At 45.5% G+C, this 21,698-nt stretch overlaps 3 protein-coding genes across 5 annotated transcripts in view; all 3 read left to right on the top strand.

The window, feature by feature from the left end:
• LOC308580918 (uncharacterized protein) overlaps nt 1-21,698 on the top strand; it is a 161,170-nt gene that overhangs the window by 68,014 nt on the left and 71,458 nt on the right. The gene's annotated exons all lie outside the window — the stretch shown is intronic.
• LOC308580897 (uncharacterized protein) overlaps nt 1-21,698 on the top strand; it is a 56,163-nt gene that overhangs the window by 8,930 nt on the left and 25,535 nt on the right. The window lies entirely within an intron of this gene.
• On the top strand, nt 2,442-21,146 carry LOC308578716 (uncharacterized protein). The gene is made up of 3 exons (XM_081179201.1): nt 2,442-2,900; nt 18,716-20,706; nt 20,791-21,146. Exon 2 carries the CDS (start codon nt 18,793-18,795, stop codon nt 20,347-20,349), a length of 1,557 nt encoding a protein of 518 aa, XP_081035327.1. The 5' UTR covers nt 2,442-2,900; nt 18,716-18,792; the 3' UTR covers nt 20,350-20,706; nt 20,791-21,146.

The raw sequence follows: 21,698 nt of genomic DNA, 5'->3' as shown, positions 1-21,698 counted from the left end.
CTGCCTACGCCCTCCTTGCCCAGAAGGCTTCCGCGCAGGGAGAGTAGGAGGAGACTAGGCGTCAAAGAGCTTCTTTGCTGGAAGAAGTTTAAGAAACGCCCACTGACGGATTCTGCCAGCGATTGAGACAGCCACGGGTGAGTGGCTGTCCGGACAGAAAAGGTTGACTCAGGCAACCCAGCCAGGTGTTGGCACCGGCTTGCGCACGAGCAACCCCTAGAACCATTACAATACGCTTCAGGTTAAAGACTCTGCTAACCCAGAAATAGTGCTTCAGGTTAAGAACTTTGCTTCAGGATGAGAACAGAAATTGTGCTCCGGCGGTGCAGCGGCAGCAGGAGGCCCCATTAGCTAAAGTGGTGCTTCAGGTTAAGAACAGTTTCAGATTAAGAACGGACTTCCGGAACGAATTAAGTACTAATCCTAAGGTACCACTATATATAATTTTATTTATAAATTGCTTTCAAAAATAGAAGCATTCACTTCCGGGTTGTTGGCATTTGAAATCCCCAAACATTCGACTTCTGAAGCGTTCAACAACCGAGATTCCACTGAGTATCCAGCAATAGTGTGTTGTCCAACGATATCCATTATTTTAACCAACACGAAGAAGCTGCTTCATAGTAGAAAATCTAGCAGTGCGAAGCCACCTCTATTTTTAGTATCTATCAAAATTTTATAGTTTATTCTTGGTGTTTTCCCCCTGCCAGAGTAATCATGAAATATCTCTTTGACATTTGTTAAAGAAGCTTGTATTATTTATTATTGGTAATTCAGAATAAAAACAGTATCTTAGGTAAAACTTTTCTCTTTATGGTTGAAATCCTTCGTAAAAGTGAAAGTTTCATCCTCCCCTATATTTCCAAATGTTTTTAACATTTTCTGATACTCTAACGTAATTGGAATATGTTGTAATTCAGTGCTTTAGTCTCCATCTATACAATGAACTCTTTTCACCCCTCATTATCATCCATGGGGAGTTTTGATCTGATATAGTTCTTGGCTGGATCTCTCTAGTCTTTAATCCTGTAGGCAGTCCCTTCAATATCCAGATCATGTTTCTTCTTCCCGCAGAATCCTTTGAATCAGAAGAACATGTTTACTCTTGTTCTAATGGGGGTCTGAATCTCCAAGCATCTGGGTTGGCAAACTAAGGCCTGTGGGCCGGATCAGGCGCAATTGCCTTCTAGATCCGGCCTGCGGACGGTCCAAGAATCGCCACGTGGATTGCCAGCACGCACGTTCTTTCCCTCTCCCTCACCCGGCGGCGCTTTTCTCCTCAGGGACGAGCAATCTTGTCCCACACCGGGTGCCATCAACGGGGGGAGTCGGCTCACCCGCCTGCCTGCCTCAGAAGGGTGGCGCTGGGAAGGGGGTGTGACACTGGCTGCCGGCTGCTGCTGCGTTTTCCTCTTGCTCCTCCTCCCTCTCCCTCAGTCCGCCCTTCCTTCCTTTTCTGTGCCCCTTCTCCGTGCCGCTTCCTCATGCGCTTTCTTTGTCACCCCTCCCTCCTTCATTCCTCCCATGGCGTTCAAGCAATTTGTTGCAGCGGCCGCTTGCGGGTTGGGAAGCAGCAGCAGGTTGTGAGTAAAAGCTCCAGCAACGCCCCGGTTCCCCTTCCGGTTCTCCACCAGGGCTGTGTGGTATAGTGGTTAAGAGCAGTAGTCTTGTAATCTGGGGAACCGGGTTCGATTCCCCGCTCCTCCACATGCAGCTGCTGGGTTACTTGGGCCAGTCACACTTCTCTGAAGTCTCTCAGCCCCTCTCACCTCACAGAGTGTTTGTTGTGGGGGAGGAAGGGAAAGGAGAATGTGAGCCGCTTTGAGACTCCTTAAGGGTTGTGACAAAGCGGGATATCAAATCCAAACTCTTCTGCTGCTACTACTTCTGTCTTCACCAGCCAACGCAGCCTCCTGCGCTGCCCTGGCACCTGGCTGGAGAAGGGACGACAACTGGGACAGGTAAAGCCAAACATCTTCAGGCCTCTTTGTAGAAGAAATCTCATGTGAATCTGAAAGTCCCAGTCCCAAATCTTCATCCTACCACCCTAAGATATTATAAGCAGGCCCCACATTCCTCTTTCCACCTGCAATAGGGAGGTTAGAACAACACTTAATACCCTGCAGGGATCATAAGAGCCAGAATTGCTTTGCATTCACAAAGGCTATGTGAAATATCACTAGTGAACAGAATAATTTAAAGAAGGAAACCAACAACAGTATTAAGAGAGAGAAAAAGTGGATTTGAAATGACCCAACCACAAGATGAGAAGTCTCCCTACTAAATGAGGGAAGGGGGAGGCATGGGGGGGGGCTTTTGAAGTCTCCCTGCTGGCAAGGGAATTCCAGAGCAAGGGCGCCTCTGTCTGTCTGGAGTCCCTCCCTGCCTCTCAATCCAGTGGGTGGTGTTTCAATGGGGGGGGGGGAGAGGGGCTGGTGTTTGAAGCTGGGCTGGGCTGTTAGGGGGCGAAGCTCAGCAATGCAGCCCTTGCTCTGCATGCAGAAGGACCCCGGCTGAGTGCTTGGCATGCAGAAGGAGGCCCAGAAGGAGATCCTCCCCCTGCCTCAACTTGCCCAGCTTCCCCCCTCCCTCCCTGCCGCCAGTTGGGGGGCGGGGGCCGGGTCCCCATGGAGCCCCCAGAGCAGGAGGCCAGAGGCAGCGCCGCCCCGTCGCCTTCCCCTCCGGACACAGGGAGGGGCTGCTCTGCGGACGTAGCTCTAGGGGCAAGGGCGTCTCAAAAGGAGCCGGAAGTGGCGCTGCCAAACGCGCCGGAAGTGGCCAGCCGGAAAAGGAGGAGGGGTGTCGTTGAAGAGCCCCCCCTCCCCCCGTCGCCGCCGTCCTTTCTATTGCAGACAAGGAGAGCGGACTAATCCGGAGCCAGGGAGGCGGAGGACCAAGAGGTAAAGAGGGAGAGAAGTGGGGGGAATAGAGGGGGGGATAAGGGGGGAGGAGGACGAAGAGACCCCCCCGTAAGGAGAGCGCCCTCCCTGGGGCCCGTCGACAGGGGCCCCGATCCAGGCCCCGATCCAGGGGGGAAGGGGGGACCCAAGACCTGCAAGATCTCCTGGGCAGCAGCAGCACCGCCAGACTCCCCTTTCTCTTTCCTGGGGGGCCGAGAGATGCTCAGCTGCCCTGCCCCCCCCCGGAGGCCTTGGCGGGAAGGGGAAGGAGGACCCCAAGCAGGGCTGGGGGTGGGGCTGAGGCCCCCCATTCTCCCTGGGGTCGCCTCGCTGGGGAAAGGGAGAGAGGGAGTCCATGGAAGGGTTAAAGGAAGGGAGAGGAGCCTCATCAGAGACCCCTCCCCTTCCAGCACCACTGACCCCCACCCCCATCACCCAGCTTCCCTGCTGAGGGTGTTGGCTGTCCCAGATCATCTGTATTCACTACGACTTATCTCCATACTTTGGATTGTCCTGAATACCACCAATTTTAGCCTAGCCCAAACCCCAAAGTCCTGCTAGGATGCATCTTGGCTTCCCTGCTGATGAAACTGAGTGTGTGAGGATTGATAATATTGTCTTTTATCCGTTTCAGATCCCTAAGTAGCAGCAGTTGCCAGGACATTGTCCTGTTCGCCTCTGTATAGTTCCAGCCTTAGTTCAGATGTTGTGGTAGATTGCAATCAGGGTGGGTTTGATATAAGTCAAATTGATTTGTCCAGTATACCTGAAGGAGCGTCTCCACCCCCATCGTTCTGCCCAGACGCTGAGGTCCAGCGCCGAGGGCCTTCTGGCGGTTCCCTCATTGCGAGAAGCAAAGCTACAGGGAACCAGGCAGAGGGCCTTTTCGGTAGTGGCACCTGCCCTGTGGAACGCCCTTCCAGCAGATGTCAAAGCGATAAACAACTACCTGACATTCAGGAGACAACGTAAGGCAGCCCTGTTCAGGGAAGTTTTTAACGTGTGATATTTTATTGTATTTTTGGTTTTATGGAAGCCGCCCAGAGTGGCTGGGGAGGCCCAGCCGGATGGGCGGGGTATAAATAATAAATTATTATTATTATTATTATTATTATTATTATTATTATTATTATTATTATTATTGATTTCATTCACAATTTACAGTAAATCACTAGTCAGTATGATTCTATTTAAATCAAAAATTTCTGATTTGGTTACACTATTAGAAATACACAGACAGATAATTATGAAATCATTCTGAGGTTTAATAAGTTTACTGTCTATATTTGGACAACATTTCTGCTGTAATTTATTGGAAAGAGAAAAATAATCATTTCCTTAGTAACAACTTAAACAATTTATTTAACTAAAACAATATTATAGCATGTTGGTAAAAAGATTTTATATATATATATAAAACAACAACCAAGCAGACTGAGTTTTGGCGCACATGAAAAACTCAGAACTTAAGCATTTCACCACCTCCACTACCAGCCACCCCTTTGGATTGGCTTCTGCATCCAGGTGCCTATTCTGTACAGTTAAGTGTTAGTGAAGTTGTTGGAACCCAATGGGATTGGGAAGAGGTTGCCAGCCCTGAAGAGCCTTCAGCGCTTGCCTCAAGTCTGACTTGCACAATTATTACACAAAGACCCCAAGATGTGTGGAGTATTCTGCTCACAAGGTTGCACTTTCATTTTTACTGCTTCACACTTAGCTACTTGTGCAGATCTCTTCCACTGCAAACCATCTGTTCATTGAACCTCTTGGAACTTAGAATTTAAGGGGTTGATTTTGTGTATATAAATCTGCAAAGGAACAATGGGATTAAGGTTTTCCGTCAACTCTGTATGTTTATTTTATAACATTTTTCCTGTGAAGAAAAGGCATGTTATCTCTGCAGATACACAAATTCACACTTTTGTGAATGGCAAAAACAAGCATCTGTGACAATATCGTCTCTTTAGAAAAACTTCCCCAAATAATCTTACAAAAACCTCTGGAAGAGCATGACATTGTGAATGGATTAATGGAATTCATTTACCCAAAAAATTAAATATTCCATATAAAGCCTCATGCTAGATAATTAAAAAGATATCCTTATTTCCTGATGAATAGCCTTTGGACTATAATGTAATTAAATATAAAACTATCTTTAGATAGACTTTTTCCTCTAAAAGCATTTTATTTTTTTTAAAATTCTGATTAAAAAAAATCTGATTTAGATAAAAAAATCCGATTTTAATTTTTTTAAAAAAATCATTGATTGTATCCACCCTGATTGCAATCTTTAGCTGCTGATAACATGGCAACGTTTAGCAGCTCATATTGTGAGGTTTAGCTGGTGAGAACATTGCAACTGTTACCTGACGAGTTATCACGATATTGAAAATCAGATATTTCCTAGTCCTTATACACATTGGATCTGCGATATAATGTCAGCTCAAATATTAGGAAACAGTTAGCACATTAACATCAAGCCCAACTCTAATTATGACCTACATTTCTGGCCCAGTGTATCATTGCAGATTTTACCAGTTTTATTTTGCTTCCCATTCTAATAGTATCTCATACATTTTGGAAAGTTTTTTTTTTTAAAATTGTTCAGTAGTACCTAAGAGACCAACTAAGTTTGTTCTGGGGATGAGCTTTCGTTTGCATGCACATTTCTTCAGATTGGACAATTTTCTACCTGAAATTTGGGAAACACTTTTTCTTTCCTCGCCATAATATATCTTTCAAACTGTGAACTTTCAGTCCAAAAACCTCTCCCTTTATCTTGTCCAAACAAGATGATTTGATGGTATTGAAACCAATCTGCCATCACACCTCCCACCTCATCCTGTTTATTCAGTTTTATTTCTTCTTCCGAAAAGTCCAAAAGATCTCTGTAAGTTGCCCATTGCTTCTTCCGTATTGCATTTTTTAAAAAGCTGTTGCTTTTGTGGGTGGAAGCCAAAGAGGTGTTTTTCTTTCCAGCGGATTATTATATTTATCCCATACTGTAAAAAGGATTTTCTGAATAACCTGATTCATAGAGCTCTTGTGTGTTTTAGTTTTATCCTGCCATAAATAAGCGTGCCAACCAAACATATTCTTGTTTGATGTTTAGTTGTTTAGTCGTGACCCCATGGACTAGAGCAGCCAGGCACCCCTGTCCTCCACTGCCTCCCGCAGTTTGGCCAGACCCATGTCTGTGGCTTCGAAGACACTATCCAACCATCTCGTCCTCTGTCGTCCCCTTCTCCTTGTGCCCTCCATCTTTCCCAACATCAGGGTCTTTTCTAGGGAGTCTTCTCTTCTCATGAGGTGGCCAAAGTCTTGGAGCCTCAGCTTCACGATCTGTCCTTCCAGTGAGCACTCAGGGCTGATCTCCTTCACAATGGAGAGGTTTGATCTTCTTGCAGTCCATGGGACTCTCAAGAGTCTCCTCCAGCACCAGAATTCAAAATCATCAATTCTTTGGCGATCTGCCTTCTTTATGGTCCAGCTCTCACTTCCATACATCACTACTGGGAAAACCATAGCTTTTACTATACGGACCTTGGTTGGCAAGGTGATGTCTCTACTTTTTAAGATGCTCTGTAGGCATCTTAAAATATTTTCTTACGACCTTTGTTGTAAGAAAAAACCTGCTCCTTTCCCCTTATGGGGTATCCAAGAGCCCATATAGTCCTTAAGTGGGTTCCATATTGGTAGGAGAAAATAACAGAGGCCAAGCAGAGAATATGGAGAAGCAAAGCGGCTAGTAAGCCTGATCTTTATTACCCTGTTGCAACAGTGTCCCCCCCCCCTCACCACAACCAGGAGGGAGGTGTGCAAGGCCTTAAATAGTCTTTTGAAATTGCCCACCCAAGACCACCCCCCCAAATATCATACAGCAGGAATGCATCACAGGAGGCGGTCTACAGCAGAAAACCTGTCCCCAAGGATACCTGTTAATGGTCACTAACTGCATTACCTGGGCAGCCTGGCCATTCTTTTGTGATGGTAAATACTTTAGTTCCTGAATCCAGGTCACAGGCCCACCCTGTTCATCCCTCCTTAAGGCAGTATTTGTAAGCACAAAGACAATGAGAAGGCTTCCATTTGCCTCTTTTACTGCAGAGGAATATTTGAGTACGTTTCTGAGCACAATTCAAAGTGTTGGTGCTGACCTTGAAAGCCCTAAACGGCCTCAGTCCTGTATACCTGAAGGAGCGTCTCCACCTCCATCGTTCTGCCTGGACACTGAGATCCAGTGCCGAGGGCCTTCTGGCGGTTCCCTCCCTGCAAGAAGTGAGGTTACAGGGAACCAGACAGAGGGCCTTCTGGGTAGTGGCGCTTGCCCAGTGGAATGCCCTCCCATCAGATGTCAAGGAATTAAGCAGCTATCTTATTTTTAAAAGGCATCTGAAGGCAGCCTTAATATTTAATGCTTTACTGTTTTTAACACTCGGTTGGGAGCCGCCCAGAGTGGCTGGGGAAACTCAGCCTGATGGGCAGGGTATAAATAATAAATTATTATTACTATTACTATTATTAGTAGTCTGTGGTGCTCAATGTTTAGGTATAGTAAATATTAGGATTTAATTAGAACTTGTGTATTATAGCGGGGATATGCCCAGGCTTCAGCATACAGGCAACTCTCCGCAAGCCGTGGGAGCCCAGCGCAGGTTCCTCCTACGTCTTGCGGAGATCTGCGTGACGCCTGGAGAGCGAGAGCGACCCTTCTCACTGTGACGCCTGGAGAGCGAGAGCGACCCTTCTCGCTTTCCAGGCTTCAGCGAAAGCCTGCATTCGCCCCATAGGACCCACACACATTTCCCCTTCATTTTTGGAGGGGGAAAAGTGCGTCCTTGTCAATGTTTGTAAAAAGCAAAAAAAAAAAAAAAAAGAAGAAGGAAAGGGTTCTGACCTCCCTTTGTCTCCTCAGTCTCCTTGTCGGCACAAAAAGAGTCCATGAGAATATTCTTGCAGAGTTTTATTCTTAAAAGTCTTTGTGCAAAACACGACTGAATAACTATACACACCAGCACCAACCAACCAACTAACTAACCCAAACACCAGCCTCAGCAACAAACTAACATTTCATGCTGACCCAGCTTTATTCGCATTAAAGAAACAGCGGCCATTTTAGCCGTGACAGTCCTATGGGGCGAAAAATACGGTACTTAACACTTGGCTTCTGTTACACATTATATCCACATAAGTCAATAGAAAAAGTATAAAGAGATGATGTTCCCTTTGGGAAATTTGGTTTTGGCAACCGTAAAACAACATCCTTGAAATCATATTATATTTAGTAAACAACAGGTTTTTTCTTTTCAAATTTAATGAGTTTAGAGTTTATTGTACACTAAGCGGGGCACTTTTATACATATCAATGCGTCCCAATGTCTTAGTGTATCAAAGTGCCCCAACGGACATTTTCAAAAATCTAACAATTGTTAATAAAGCCACTGAACTTATTTGAAAATCACCTGTAATCCTGATTACTGAGTGGAATAACTTACCTTTGGTATTTTTAAATCTTTTATTTTTAAATAATATTTATTACTTTTAAACCTTACAAAAAAGAGAGAAGAAAAGAAAAAAAAGAAAAACAAAAGAAAGAAAAAACAATACAATACAATATATAAACAATACACAACACGACATTAACACATTAAACAAAACAACAACAAAAACAATTCAAAAAGAACACACATCATACCATCTCAATACCCTCTCTTTCATTCCCTTGTTTCATCGACTTCCTCTCACCTCCCATTTCTATAAATTATTTCAGCAAGTCCTTTCCATCTTTCTCTATTTTCTGTCATATAGTTATCTCAACATATTTTAACCTTATTTTCCATTAATACTAAAATACGTATTTATGCTTAATTCCTTATAACATTTCTACTAAAGCCATATAATTTCATTCCAACATTTTCCTAACACTCATTAATTTTACATTACAGTGGTGCCTCGCAAGACGAAAAGAATCCGTTCCGTGAGTCTCTTCGTCTTGCGGTTTTTTCGTCTTGCGAAGCAAGCCCATTGACGGCTTAGCGGATTAGCGCTATTAGTGGTTTAGCGGATAAGTGGCTTAGCAGCTTAGAAAAAGGGGGGGAGGGAAAAAAACCCGCAGGAACTCGCAAGACATTTTCGTCTTGCGAAGCAAGCCCGTAGGAAATTCGTTTTGCGAAGCAACTCCAAAATGGAAAACTCTTTTGTCTAACGAGTTTTCCGTCTTGTGAGGCATTCGTCTTGCGGGGCACCACTGTATTTCCATAGATAAACTTTAAACTTTTTCCAATCTTCTCCCACCGTCTCCTCTCCCTGGTCTCGGACCCTGCCAGTCATCTCCGTCAATTCCATATAGTCCATCAACCTGGTGATCTTCTGTCCGAGGCTCTTAACTCTTTTCCAAGTCCCTTCTGCAAGTCTTCTTCATATTTATACATGCACTTTGCTTTGTCTTCTGCTGATCTTGTTCTTATTTTCCTTCCTTTGATGCTGAAGAGTAGATCTCGGGGAAATTCCCACCTAGCAATGTTTTTATTCCTTCTTGACAGCTCAGCCAAATCTCCATAGTTAAAACTAAGATCCCAAAGATATTTCAGGACGTATTTCAAAGTTCCTCTAAATCTGGAGGTCCCCACAACTCCAATCTCCTCCTGACCCAAGTCCAGGTCCCAGAGGTCAATAAATCCCTGCATGAAGGGATCTATGCAACTTTCCTTCTCCAGTCCAAGTGGGGCTCCAATCCTCAAAATCTGACTTTCCCTAAATTGAATCATAAAAGGCATCAACTTATAGTCATCAAATTACATCTGTAAGGCTGGGGCTTTCTCCCTGTCCACTTGTGCTATTTTAGGTTCAACAACGACAACTTTCTCCCCCGCCTTCTCTACAATTTGCCATGTCAAAGTAGATCCCTGTATCGATTCCTGAATAGTTTCTGTATTAATGTTCGCTTTTTGTCCAAAATTAGTCACTTTTTGTCCCAAGTTATCAATTTTTATAGTCATCACATCCGTCTTCTTATGGAGCTGTTCCAGTGAGTCATTTATCTTACATAATGCAACCACTAAGGCTTCTTCTGTCAACATTCTTAACAATCCAAGGTCAGTCCCAGATTCTCACAGTTTTTTATCTTGCAGCTGGAGATCCCCCCAGCTCAACTCATGTAACAATTTCAAAAGCTTCTTCTAGAGGGAAACAATTTCGATTTGTATCAATCCTTTTAAGCACAGTTCAAACAATAAAGTTAGTTTCAATTTTCAGTTACTTTTACTCGTTTTTAAACGCAGAGGGAGACAATGGAAACAATGTATTTCTCTTATTTAACTAGCTGTCAACGAACGATCTATTCAGATTCAATGGGCAATTCCAAAACATCGGTCTTACTAGGAGACCGTTTCCAGGTTCAGAGCGGTGGTAATTTGACTTTCTTCACTCTCTCCTGCAGGCTTACACGATCCAAAATTTTCCCTCTCTTCTCCTGCTTCCAAGGGGGGTTTAGTGATTTTAACCGATGGAAGTTTAATCCTTTACGGAAGGCTTTCCAAGACTTGCAGCCTCTATGCTTCAGTCTATTTACAAAAAGGGGAGGCGGACTTCCTTTTTGAAACCTCCCCGTTTCGGTGCCAAATTAAGACGTTTAAAGATCCAATTTTCCGTTCTACTCACGGGTAATTGTTTTAGAATCAAATTGTCCACAGGAAAAATCGCTCTCTAGCAATAGCAATGCGGTTTCACTCCGTGAAAGAAGCAGTCAATTCGAAGCACCGCGCCACTCACCCGTCGCTCCAGATCCCCGAAAACAGGTTTCCCCGCGAGTAGAGGAGGCGCAAAAGGTGCCAGCCGAATCCCATGTTCACAGGCTTATCCCGCCTGTGATTTTTAGTTGGTCTCCGCCTTCGCTGTGACGGCCAGACCCAGATTTCCACAAAGCAAGTTCCTCCCGATCAGAGGAATTCAGCCATTACTGGAGGCGCTAACCCTTAGTGTATCAAAGTGCGCCAACGGACATTTTCAAAAATCTAACAATTGTTAATAAAGCCACTGAACTTATTTGAAAATCACCTGTAATCCTGATTACTGAGTGGAATAACTTACCTTTGGTATTTTTAAATCTTAACTAAATGACGTAAAAAAGTGTTGGAACACTTTTACATTTCACATAATTTTTAGATGGTCGTGCTAAAAACACACCTACTCTCTTCAAACGCCAACGGCTAACTGGCGGCCAGCGCAGTCGCAACTCTTCTACTCACACATGCATAGGCACATTTGGGTGAAGTCGCAACACGAATATCATCTCTTGATATTGAAATATTATTGGTGTGTCAATGTCCCCCTTGCGTCAATGTGCCCCACCTCCCCCATTCCGCATTTTCAGAGGAGGGGGGGAAAGGGGAAAGTGTGTCCCCCCAGATAAGACTCCCATCCTCCCTGGCCATGGGCCATCCTTGCTTGGGCAGGTGGTACTTTGAGTCCAGCCACAACTGGAGGACCAGAGATTTGCGGAAATAAATCTTTGGGTCCAGGCAACGCTTCCTCGGCGTAGGCTCTGCTGACCTGGCCAAAGAAATGCAGAGTAGCAGCGGTCCTGCTTCCGTGTGAGATAAAGGGATAAATCAAGTCCAGAGACAGTCCTTTCTTATCTCCAGTAGCTTTATTTACAGAGTAATAAATCCATCAGACACCATCGGAAACTTCGGCCATTTCTCTGTGCTTTCCAAAAGCACACTCACAGCAGCTTCTAAGCTGAGCTGCTTCTCTGTCCGTTGCAGAGACAGATCTGAAGAGCGTCAGAACAACATCCTGTGACGCACTTCTCTGCATCGAGCTCCTCCCAGCTCCAGATACAGGACACCACGGAGTTTTAACCTTGTCAGTTCCAAACTCCACACCCCCTCTTGTCCTGCATCTGGAGACAATAGCCAACAATGCTTTCCCCATACACAGACCCTCACAGAACTCCTCGTGCTTCTGGAAGGTTAAGGTTTTGTGAAACCATCAGCGAGGTTCTTGGTTGAGGGACAGTATTTCAGAGCAACTAGCCCCTCACGAACGCTCTGACATACATTCCGGAAACGTATGTCCAAATGTTTGGTCCTCGCCTTGAACTGCCCTGTCTCAGCCAATTTGAGACATGGTTGATTGTCTTCATGCACCACAATGGGCAGACAATTCTCTCCACAGATTTCCTCGACCAAACACACATAGAACTCCAGCTCTCTGCAAACCTCTGATAGCGCACTGAACTCAGCTTCAGTAGATGAAAGCGCTATGAGACTTTGCTTCCGGGACCTCCACCCCACTATTGAGTCCCCAAACTTCACCACTAAGCCTGACACTGATTTGCAGTCCTCAAGATTAGCCCAATCCGAATCCACAAAGCAAGTCAGTTTGACTTCTCCTTGTGCTGGCAACCTAAGACAAAAGTCTTTGGTTTCCTGCAAATACCTCAGAACTCTCTTGATGCCATTCCAGGCTTGTATGCTAGGACTTGAAGCCTCTCTACTGAGCAGATTGACAGCAAATGCTATGTCTGGTCTGCTCCACTGGGACAAATACAACAAACTCCCTAGAGCTGATTGAAACATTTCAGTATTTTCGAACTCAGCGCGTTCTACTTGCTGGCTGTCCTTCACAAAACTAGTCTCCATAGGACTTCTCACTCCTGCACAATCACTCATCCTGAACTTCTCAAGCAACTGTTCAATCTTACCTTTCTGGCAAAGCAAGAAGCTTCCATCCTCAGTCCTCGCTATCTAGACGCCTAGGTAAGACTTGACATCTCCAAGCTGCTTCAGCTTGAACCGTTTTCTAAGCTCTTTAGCAAACTTCTCCACCTGTTCACCTGTCTGTGCCATGATCAACAAATCATCAACAAACACCTGCACCACTTGCTGTTTCAAGCCTGAATCTCTAATGTAAAGACAACTGTCTGCAAGAGATCTCTTAAAACCTAGCTTTTCTAAGGCTTCATGTAGACACATCTTCCAATTCCTGGCAGATTGGCGTAATCCATAGATGGATTTGTGCAACCGCCACACGACGCCTGGCTCACTGACTTCAAACCCTGGAGCATGTACAACTCCTCCTGGAGACCTGAGTTCAGGTAGGCGACATCTACATCAAAATGGTTCACCTTCCAACCTCTCTGTGCTGCTATCGCTAAAAGCGTTCTCAGAGTCTCTGCTCTCGAGGTCGGCGAATAGACCTCTGTGAAGTGGACACCCTTTTTCTGTGTGAATCCTCGGGCCACTAATCTCGCTTTATACTGTGGTTCTCCCGCTTCTGTGGGTTTAAGTCAGTAAACCCATCTGCAGCTAACAGCTCGCTGGTTAGCCGGTAGCTGTGTGAGTGAGAACACACCAAGAGACTCCATTGAGTTCATCTCCTTCTGCATCGCCTCATGCCATTTGCTAGCTTCTTCCTGAGGCAACTTCTGAACATCCTCAAAGGATTCAGGTTCACACCTAGCCACACCAACCCAAACACTAGTGGCTTCATACCTTTCAGGTGGCTTTCCTTTCGTTGATCTTGCTGATCTCCTCAGCGTGAATTCTGGAACTGCACCTGATTCACCTGGATCATCCCCTGTGTCAGAAACCTCCTCCTCTCACCTGCTGCGCCATTTCGGGCGTACAGCCGGTTCTGCTGGTGAGGATGGCTCACTCCTTGGCTCAGACTTGACAGAAACCTGTGGAGGGGTCCTGGGACTCCCTTTTGGAGAGATACGGAGCCTCTCCCTTGGAGAACCCGACTCTGAACTCTGTGGCTGTGGACCGTGCACCTCAGCAACAGGTTCAGCCTCGTCCTTCTCCTCATCTGAGTCTGACAGAACATCCGGGTTCCCGTGAAGACGTTTCCACCCACTCTGCTCGCAATACTCAGCACTGCCGCTAATGAGCAGCTTAGACTGGTTGCCAGTAGGGTATGCGAAACGCCACGCCTTTGAACCCGGCTCATAGCCTACAAAGATCATCTTCCTAGACCTTGGCTCACCCTTTCTGCGCGTGGCCTTTGGAATGAGAACCCAAGCCTGACATCCAAAAACGTGGAAGTAGTGCACCTTCGGCTTCTTCTGATGCAACAAGAAAAACGGTGTGTTGCCTACACTGGAATTGTACACCCGATTCTGCAGAAAGCATGCTGTCTTATAACTTTCAGCCCAAAAGCGCTGTGGCAACCCTGAATCTGCCAGCATTGCGTTTGCAGATTCCTGTAGTGTGCGAAATTTTCTCTTTGCAACCCCATTCTGTTGCGGAGAGCAGGGGGCCGTCAATCAATGACTGATACCTTTCTGCCTGAAAAACGATTGCAGCGCAGAACCTGTGAACTCCCCCCTCCCCCGCAATCAGATTGAAAGGAAATCACCCTGGTAGAGAACCGGAGCTCTACCGCTGTGATCCAATCTCTGATCAGTGCAGCTGCTTCTGACTTCTGTCTCAGTGAGAAAAACCAAGTATGTCTAGAAAAATCGTCAATCAGAACCAGAATCCATTTAGACCCAGCTAAAGAAGGTGTTGGCATGGGACCTGATAAATCTGCATGCACCAACTCAAAGGGTTTGCTGGTTCTCCTCTCTGACCTGGGGTATGTGCATGTTGTGACCTTCGATTGCTTACAGGCTTGACAATCTAGGTATCTGCCACATGCCTTGAACCTACACCCAATTGTGTTCTCTGCGGCTTTTCTCACAAGCGACCACCCCGCGTGTCCAAATTTCCTGTGCCACATGTGAATACAATCATTGTGTGGTGGGATGTTTGCACACTGCACTTGTGCATCTTCAATGGACTCTCCACTAGCCCCATTTTCCACCAGTCCCATTTTTCCACCAACCCCATTTTCAATAGGCATCTCCACCAGAAAGAGCCTGTCTTTCCTCTCAACACTGTAGATCTTCTTCCCATCCCTGTAAAAGGAACACAAATTGTTAGAGAACAAAACATCGAATCCAATAGCCATTAATGCTGACACACTCAAAAGAGAGTGGGCAAGCTCTGGAACAAAAAAAGCTTGCACCTCACAATCTAGAAAAGAACAATATAAAGACCCAGATTCAGTCATTGGTCTCCGAGACCCATCCGCTAAGTGAACATAACGTTCAGTTTTAACTGTCTTGCAGTTTCTCAGGAGCTCCCGTGAATTCACGAGATTGTGAGTAGCACCTGAGTCCACCACGAAAGATAAAGTGCCTCTCTGGCTGTCTTCCAAAGTTGCCATGGTGCTGCTCGCACCCACACCGGGGCTTCTGCAAGTGTCCTTCCTGGTTGCCATGGTTGCAGCCTCCCCTCGACTGAGACTTTTGTCTTTTCCCAGAGACACCATCGCAGCTGTGAGGTGAAAAGACGCCTTGTCTTTGTTTTTCTCCTGGCCTGCAGCTTTCCCACGTCTGGCTCTGGGAACTTGCTTTGTTGACGTTCCACGCCGGCCGGTGTCCTTGGCACCATCCTGCGCCTCTAGTGGACAATTGCGGACCAAGTGTGTGTTGCTGCCACACCGATAGCATCTCTTGGAAACAAAGGCTCTCACACAGTCCTCGCCACTCCTGGCTGCTGCCCCCCCTCCTTCTTGGGGTGCAGCCTGTGTCCTCTTTCACAGCCCTCTGCCGCTTTGATTCTACGTCAATCAAGCGTCCGCTAATATATTCGATCGTAAGATCCTGCGGCGGCATCGTTTCCATCGTTAGAACCAAGTTCTCATAACTCCTGTCCAAAGAGCTTAAAAGCGTATAAGCCTTAAGTTCATCTGGGAAGGGCACATTGAGCTGACGCAGCTTACTGAAGATAGTCATCATCTGAGCAATGCGATCCCTTATCGGTTCCCCTTGGGACAGCCTCTTCTCAAACAGAGAACGTATCACTTGGATCTTTGCCCCAGCTGTGGTCCTCTGATGTATTCTAGTCAGAGCAGACCAAATCTGATGACAGGTACGTAAGCCATCAATATGAGGGAGCTGCGACGCTTCAATCGCCATCACCACATGGGACATGGCCTTCTTGTCTTTCTTTGCCGCCGCTGCAGCCCTCTCCACATCTGCAGCTGCTGCATTGGGCCCGGCCACGACTGGATCGGCCTGCGTGCATTCCCACAGCTGCTTTCCTTCCAGCCAATAATACATGTGTTTGGACCAGTCCTCCCAATTGGCTCCATTGAGCCTTTCAAAGGGGATATTGAAGCTCTCATGGCCCTGCTGTGCCTGAGCAGCAGCCATCTCCTCCCCCCGGGGCTTCAAACGTACTCACTCTGCCAGCAAGCTGGTCCTCCGAAGCAGCCGTCTCTCTTGGCTCTTGGCTCCGATCACCAGCATTCCTCACTGCCCTTCCTGGCAGGAGATCACAGCAACTCAAAGCTGGCAGTCTTCCTCCCTTCTCACACTTGTCAGGAAACACGGAACTTCCATAACCTTTGCGGAAATAAATCTTTGGGTCCAGGCAGCGCTTCCTCGGCGTAGGCTCTGCTGACCTGGCCAAAGAAATGCAGAGTAGCAGCGGTCCTGCTTCCGTGTGAGATAAAGGGATAAATCAAGTCCAAAGACAGTCCGTTCTTATCTCCAGTAGCTTTATTTACAGAGTAATAAATCCATCAGACACCATCGGAAACTTCGGCCGTTTCTCTCTGCTTTCCAAAAGCACACTCACAGCAGCTTCTAAGCTGAGCTGCTTCTCTGTCCGTTGCAGAGACAGATCTGAAGAGCGTCAGAACAACATCCTGTGATGCACTTCTCTGCATCGAGCTCCTCCCAGCTCCTCCCAGATCCAGATACAGGACACCACGGAGTTTTAACCTTGTCAGTTCCAAACTCCACAAGAGATGCCTCAACTCAGCACAGAAGGTTCCTCTAGGGCGCAGTGTTACTTGGGAGTTGGTGGAACTGGATCTTAAGGGTTCTTGAGACATTTCCAAGGGATTATGATTGGTATCCAGACCCTAACACTATAAAGCCAAGGTGTCCACACTGAGCAGTTTATCAACCCTGCTGGCCGCTGGGGAAGACCTTGTGAAGGAAGTGGTTTGCCCCCAATGTTAATTCCTTCCTTCCTCTGCTGCTGCTGCCCACACTAAAGGAATGTCTGGATGAAATCCCAGGGATGTCTGGCTCCTATTACAAAGAGATCCAGTTGATATTCTAGAATAAAGTGTGGCTAAGATTCTGAGTCACAATCATGGCTGAGAAATACAGCCAGGGAATATGAAACTGATTTGAAGATTGGTTTCTTCTTTACACATTATTATTATTATTATTATTATTATTATTATTATTATTATTATTATTATTATTATATTACATTCAGGAGGACACACCACGGGTTTCCTTCTTCTTTCTTTTCTTTCCAACAATCATAATTATAATTATAATTTATTATTTATACCCCGCCCATCTGGCTGGGCCTCCCCAGCCACTCTGGGTGGCTTCCATAGAAACCAAAAATACAGTAAAATATCACACGTTAAAAACTTCCCTGAACAGGGCTGCCTTAAGATGTCTTCTGAATGTCAGGTAGTTGTTTATCGCTTTGACATCTGCTGGAAGGGCGTTCCACAGGGCGGGGGCCACTACCGAGAAGGCCCTCTGCCTGGTTCCCTGTAGCTTTGCTTCTCGCAATGAGGGAACCGCCAGAAGGCCCTCGGCGCTGGACCTCAGTGTCCGGGCAGAATGATGGGGGTGGAGACGCTCCTTCAGGTATACTGGACCGAGGCCATTTAGGGCTTTAAAGGTCAGCACCAACACTTTGAATTGTGCTCGGAAACGTACTGGGAGCCAATGTAGGTCTTTCAAGACCGGTGTTATATGGTATTGGCGGCCGCTGCCAGTCACCAGTCTAGCTGCCGCATTCTGGATTAGTTGTAGTTTCCGAGTCACCTTCAAAGGTAGCCCCACGTAGAGCGCATTGCAGTAGTCCAAGCGGGAGATGACCAGAGCATGCACCACTCTGGCCAGTGTTATTCACCTTTAATACTCACCTTTTTCAGTGTAACACATATTTTTATCTTGTGATATTCAGATGAAGAGAGGTATAACAATTTAATAAATAATTCCCAGTTGGAGCAGAGCTAGAATATCCGGAAGCCCTTGGCCACCCAGGGCAAAGGAGGAAGAACAGTGAGAGAGGCCTGGACAGGGAATCTCCACTAAGATAAGCCAGTGTCAGGAGGCGGGTGCGAGACCCGGTGGCATATAATTATTATAAATCATAATTGGGGTGGGTGTCTCAATCTGGCCTTCCCAGCAGTCAGGCTCCAGCTGCTTTCCTTCTGCATCTTGAGCTCTCTCCATTCAAGAATGCAAGGCTGAGAGATGGAGGTCCAACCCCAAGAACATTGTCCCACTGAGCACTCCTTCAACCGACCACAAGCACCAAGCCTTGTCACTAGACTTATATATGGGTCTCCCAAAATGGTCAGTATGGACCTCCTGAGGCCAAAGGGACTCTGCAGGTGATTAATAAACATCTAGAGGTCGAAGGGGACAAAATGTGGCCCAAGGGGTGGTAGATTATAGTGCAGAGGATGAAGAACTTCATGATGAACTTAGGACCCTGATGAATATTGGCTTCATGGAACATAGAGCAGCTCCCTTTCCTGTGATAAACCATTTTTTATCAAACGTAAAGCCCACAGTTAAACTGTATTTTAAGATAATGCTGCTTCATTAATGCTTAATTAAAGGTTAGGAAAGGCTGATGATGCATTACCATTATTTAACATTATTTCATCTGTCTTTCCGAAAAATTTCATATGGAGGACAGGAAAGAATGTACGAGATGTCAAAATAAGAGCAGGTGCTAATTGATGTGTGTAATATTCCTTTGTTCCCTTCCTAGGTTTCCTTTCCCCCCGCTCCTCCCTGTTGAAAGAAGACAATGGAGAAGGCAGTCAAGATTCTGGAGGGCCATGTCCAATGGGAATAACAAAGAAACCATATAAATTCATGGATTGTGAAAAGAGAGAGGAGAAACAGTTTGAAAGTATGGAGTGTGGGAAGAGTTTCACTGACAGTGGAACACTTGGAAAACATCAATGGACTCACACAGGGGAGAAACCATTTAAATGCATGGAGTGTGGAAAGAGCTTCAGTCAGAGTGGACACCTTAGAATTCATCAACGGAGTCACACGGGGGAGAAACCATTTGAATGCATGGAGTGTGGAAAGAGCTTCACTGAGAGTGGAAAACTTAGAATTCATCAACGGAGTCACACAGGGGAGAAATCATTTAAATGCATGGAGTGTGCAAAGAGCTTCAGTCAGAGTGGAGACCTTAGAATTCATCAACGGACTCACACGGGGGAGAAACCATTTGAATGCATGGAGTGTGGAAAGAGCTTCAGTCAGAGTGGACACCTTAGAATTCATCAACGGAGTCACACGGGGGAGAAATCATTTAAATGCATGGAGTGTGGAAAGAGCTTCAGTCAGAGTGGAGACCTTAGAATTCATCAACGGACTCACACGGGGGAGAAACCATTTGAATGCATGGAATGTGGAAAGAGTTTCACTCAGAGTGGATACCTTAGAATTCATCAACGGACTCACACGGGGGAGAAACCATTTAAATGCATGGAGTGTGGAAAGAGCTTCACTGAGCGTGGAAAACTTAGAATTCATCAACGGAGTCACACGGGGGAGAAACCATTTGAATGCATGGAGTGTGGAAAGAGCTTCGGTCAGAGTGGAAACCTTAGAATTCATCAACGGAATCACACTGGGGAGAAACCATTTGAATGCATGGAGTGTGGAAAGAGCTTCAGTCAGAGTGGACACCTTAGAATTCATCAACGGAGTCACACTGGGGAGAAACCATTTAAATGCATGGAGTGTGGGAAGAGCTTCAGTGAGAGTGGACACCTTAGAATTCATCAACGGAGTCACACAGGGGAGAAACCATTTAAATGCATGGAGTGTGGAAAGAGCTTCAGTCAGAGTGGAGACCTTAGAATTCATCAACGGACTCACACGGGGGAGAAACCATTTAAATGCATGGAGTGTGGAAAGAGCTTCACTACTAGCGGAAGCCTTAGAATTCATCAACGGAGTCACACGGGGGAGAAACCATTTAAATGCATGGAGTGTGGAAAGAGCTTCAGTCAGAGTGGATACCTTAGAATTCATCAACGGACTCACACGGGGGAGAAGCCATTTAAATGCATGGAGTGTGGAAAGAGCTTCACTGAGAGTGGAAATCTTAGAATTCATCAACGGAGTCACACGGGGGACAAACCATTTGAATGCATGGAGTGTGGAAAGAGCTTCAGTCAGAGTGGGCACCTTAGAATTCATCAACGGAGTCACACGGGGGAGAAACCATTTAAATGCATGGAGTGTGGAAAGAGCTTCACTACTAGCGGAAACCTTAGAATTCATCAACGGAGTCACACAGGGGAGAAACCATTTCTGCTGCTCCAGAGAAGCGGACACGGAGCAATGGAGCCAAACTACAAGAAAGAAGATTCCACCTAAACATTAGGAAGAACTTCCTGACAGTAAGAGCTGTTTGACAGTGGAATTTGCTGCCAAGGAGTGTGGTGGAGTCTCCTTCTTTGGAGGTCTTTAAGCAGAGGCTTGACAACCATATGTCAGGAGTGCTCTGATGGTGTTTCCTGCTTGGCAGGGGGTTGGACTCGATGGCCCTTGTGGTCTCTTCCAACTCTATGATTCTATGATTCTAAATGCATGTAGTGTGGAAAGCTTCAGTCAGAGTGGACACCTTAGAATTCATCAACGGAGTCACACAGGGGAGAAACCATTTAAATGCATGGAATATGGAAAGAGCTTCACTACTAGTGGAAACCTTAGAATTCATTAACGCACTCACAGGTGAGAAACCATTTAAATGCATGGAGTGTGGAAAGAGCTTCACTGAGAGTGGAACGCTTAGAAAGCATCAACGGACTCACACAGGGGAGAAACCATTTAAATGCATGGAGTTTGGAAAGAGCTTCAATAGAAGTGGACACCTTAGCAAATACCATTGAACTCACAGAGCGAAAACCACTTACTTATATGGAGTGTAGATAGCTCTTCAATCCTGATGTTCTTACAAAACATCAATGGACTCACAAGGAGGAGAAGCTTTAAGAGTTGAAACCCAACAATCTACCAACAAACTGAAAAAGCAGAAATGATTTGAATGGAAGGAGTGTGGGAAGTTCTTCTATTACCTTATATGTATATAATTTTATATGCAATTTGTTTTTATATGGAATTTATTTACAAATTGCTACATACTTTCCAGATACACATTTATTTCATACTTGACTTCCACTCCATGGTTTCCCCATAGAATTTTTAAATTGCTGCATATTTCAGTTATTTACACCTTAACTTTTCCACACTCTTCTCCAGCAAGTTTTCAACTGTTGTTTTCCATTCAGCTCCTACTTGTGGTTGTACATGTTTACAAAAATTCTTTAAATATTCAACAAAAGGTTTCTACTCCTCCTTAATGTCTGTCTTGATCTCTTATTTTCATAGTTAAATTTGCCAATTTGACATATTCCATCACTTTTAACTGCCGCTCTCTTGATCAAGTGTAGCTATCTCTTGATTTTGCCATTTTTGTGCATAAAGTACTTTTGCTGCTGTCGTTCATCTGTCTTCATGGAACATTTAACCCAGTTATCCCTAAAAGAAATGGTTTCTTCAGGAGCATCACCCTAAGTAAAGTAATTTTCTCCCTAGTTATAATTCATCTGGTTGGCTGAAAGCCACAAAGATGTTTTCTTTTCCAACAAATCCTTATACATTTCCCAAACTCTTTATAAATTCTTCCTAATTACATAATTAATTACAAAAAAAGTATTTGGTAT

The sequence above is a fragment of the Podarcis bocagei genome (genome assembly GCF_964188305.1).
Source record: "Podarcis bocagei genome assembly, chromosome: 2".
In the NCBI taxonomy this organism is placed as follows: domain Eukaryota; kingdom Metazoa; phylum Chordata; class Lepidosauria; order Squamata; family Lacertidae; genus Podarcis; species Podarcis bocagei.
This window is presented reverse-complemented; position numbering and strand designations above follow the sequence as displayed.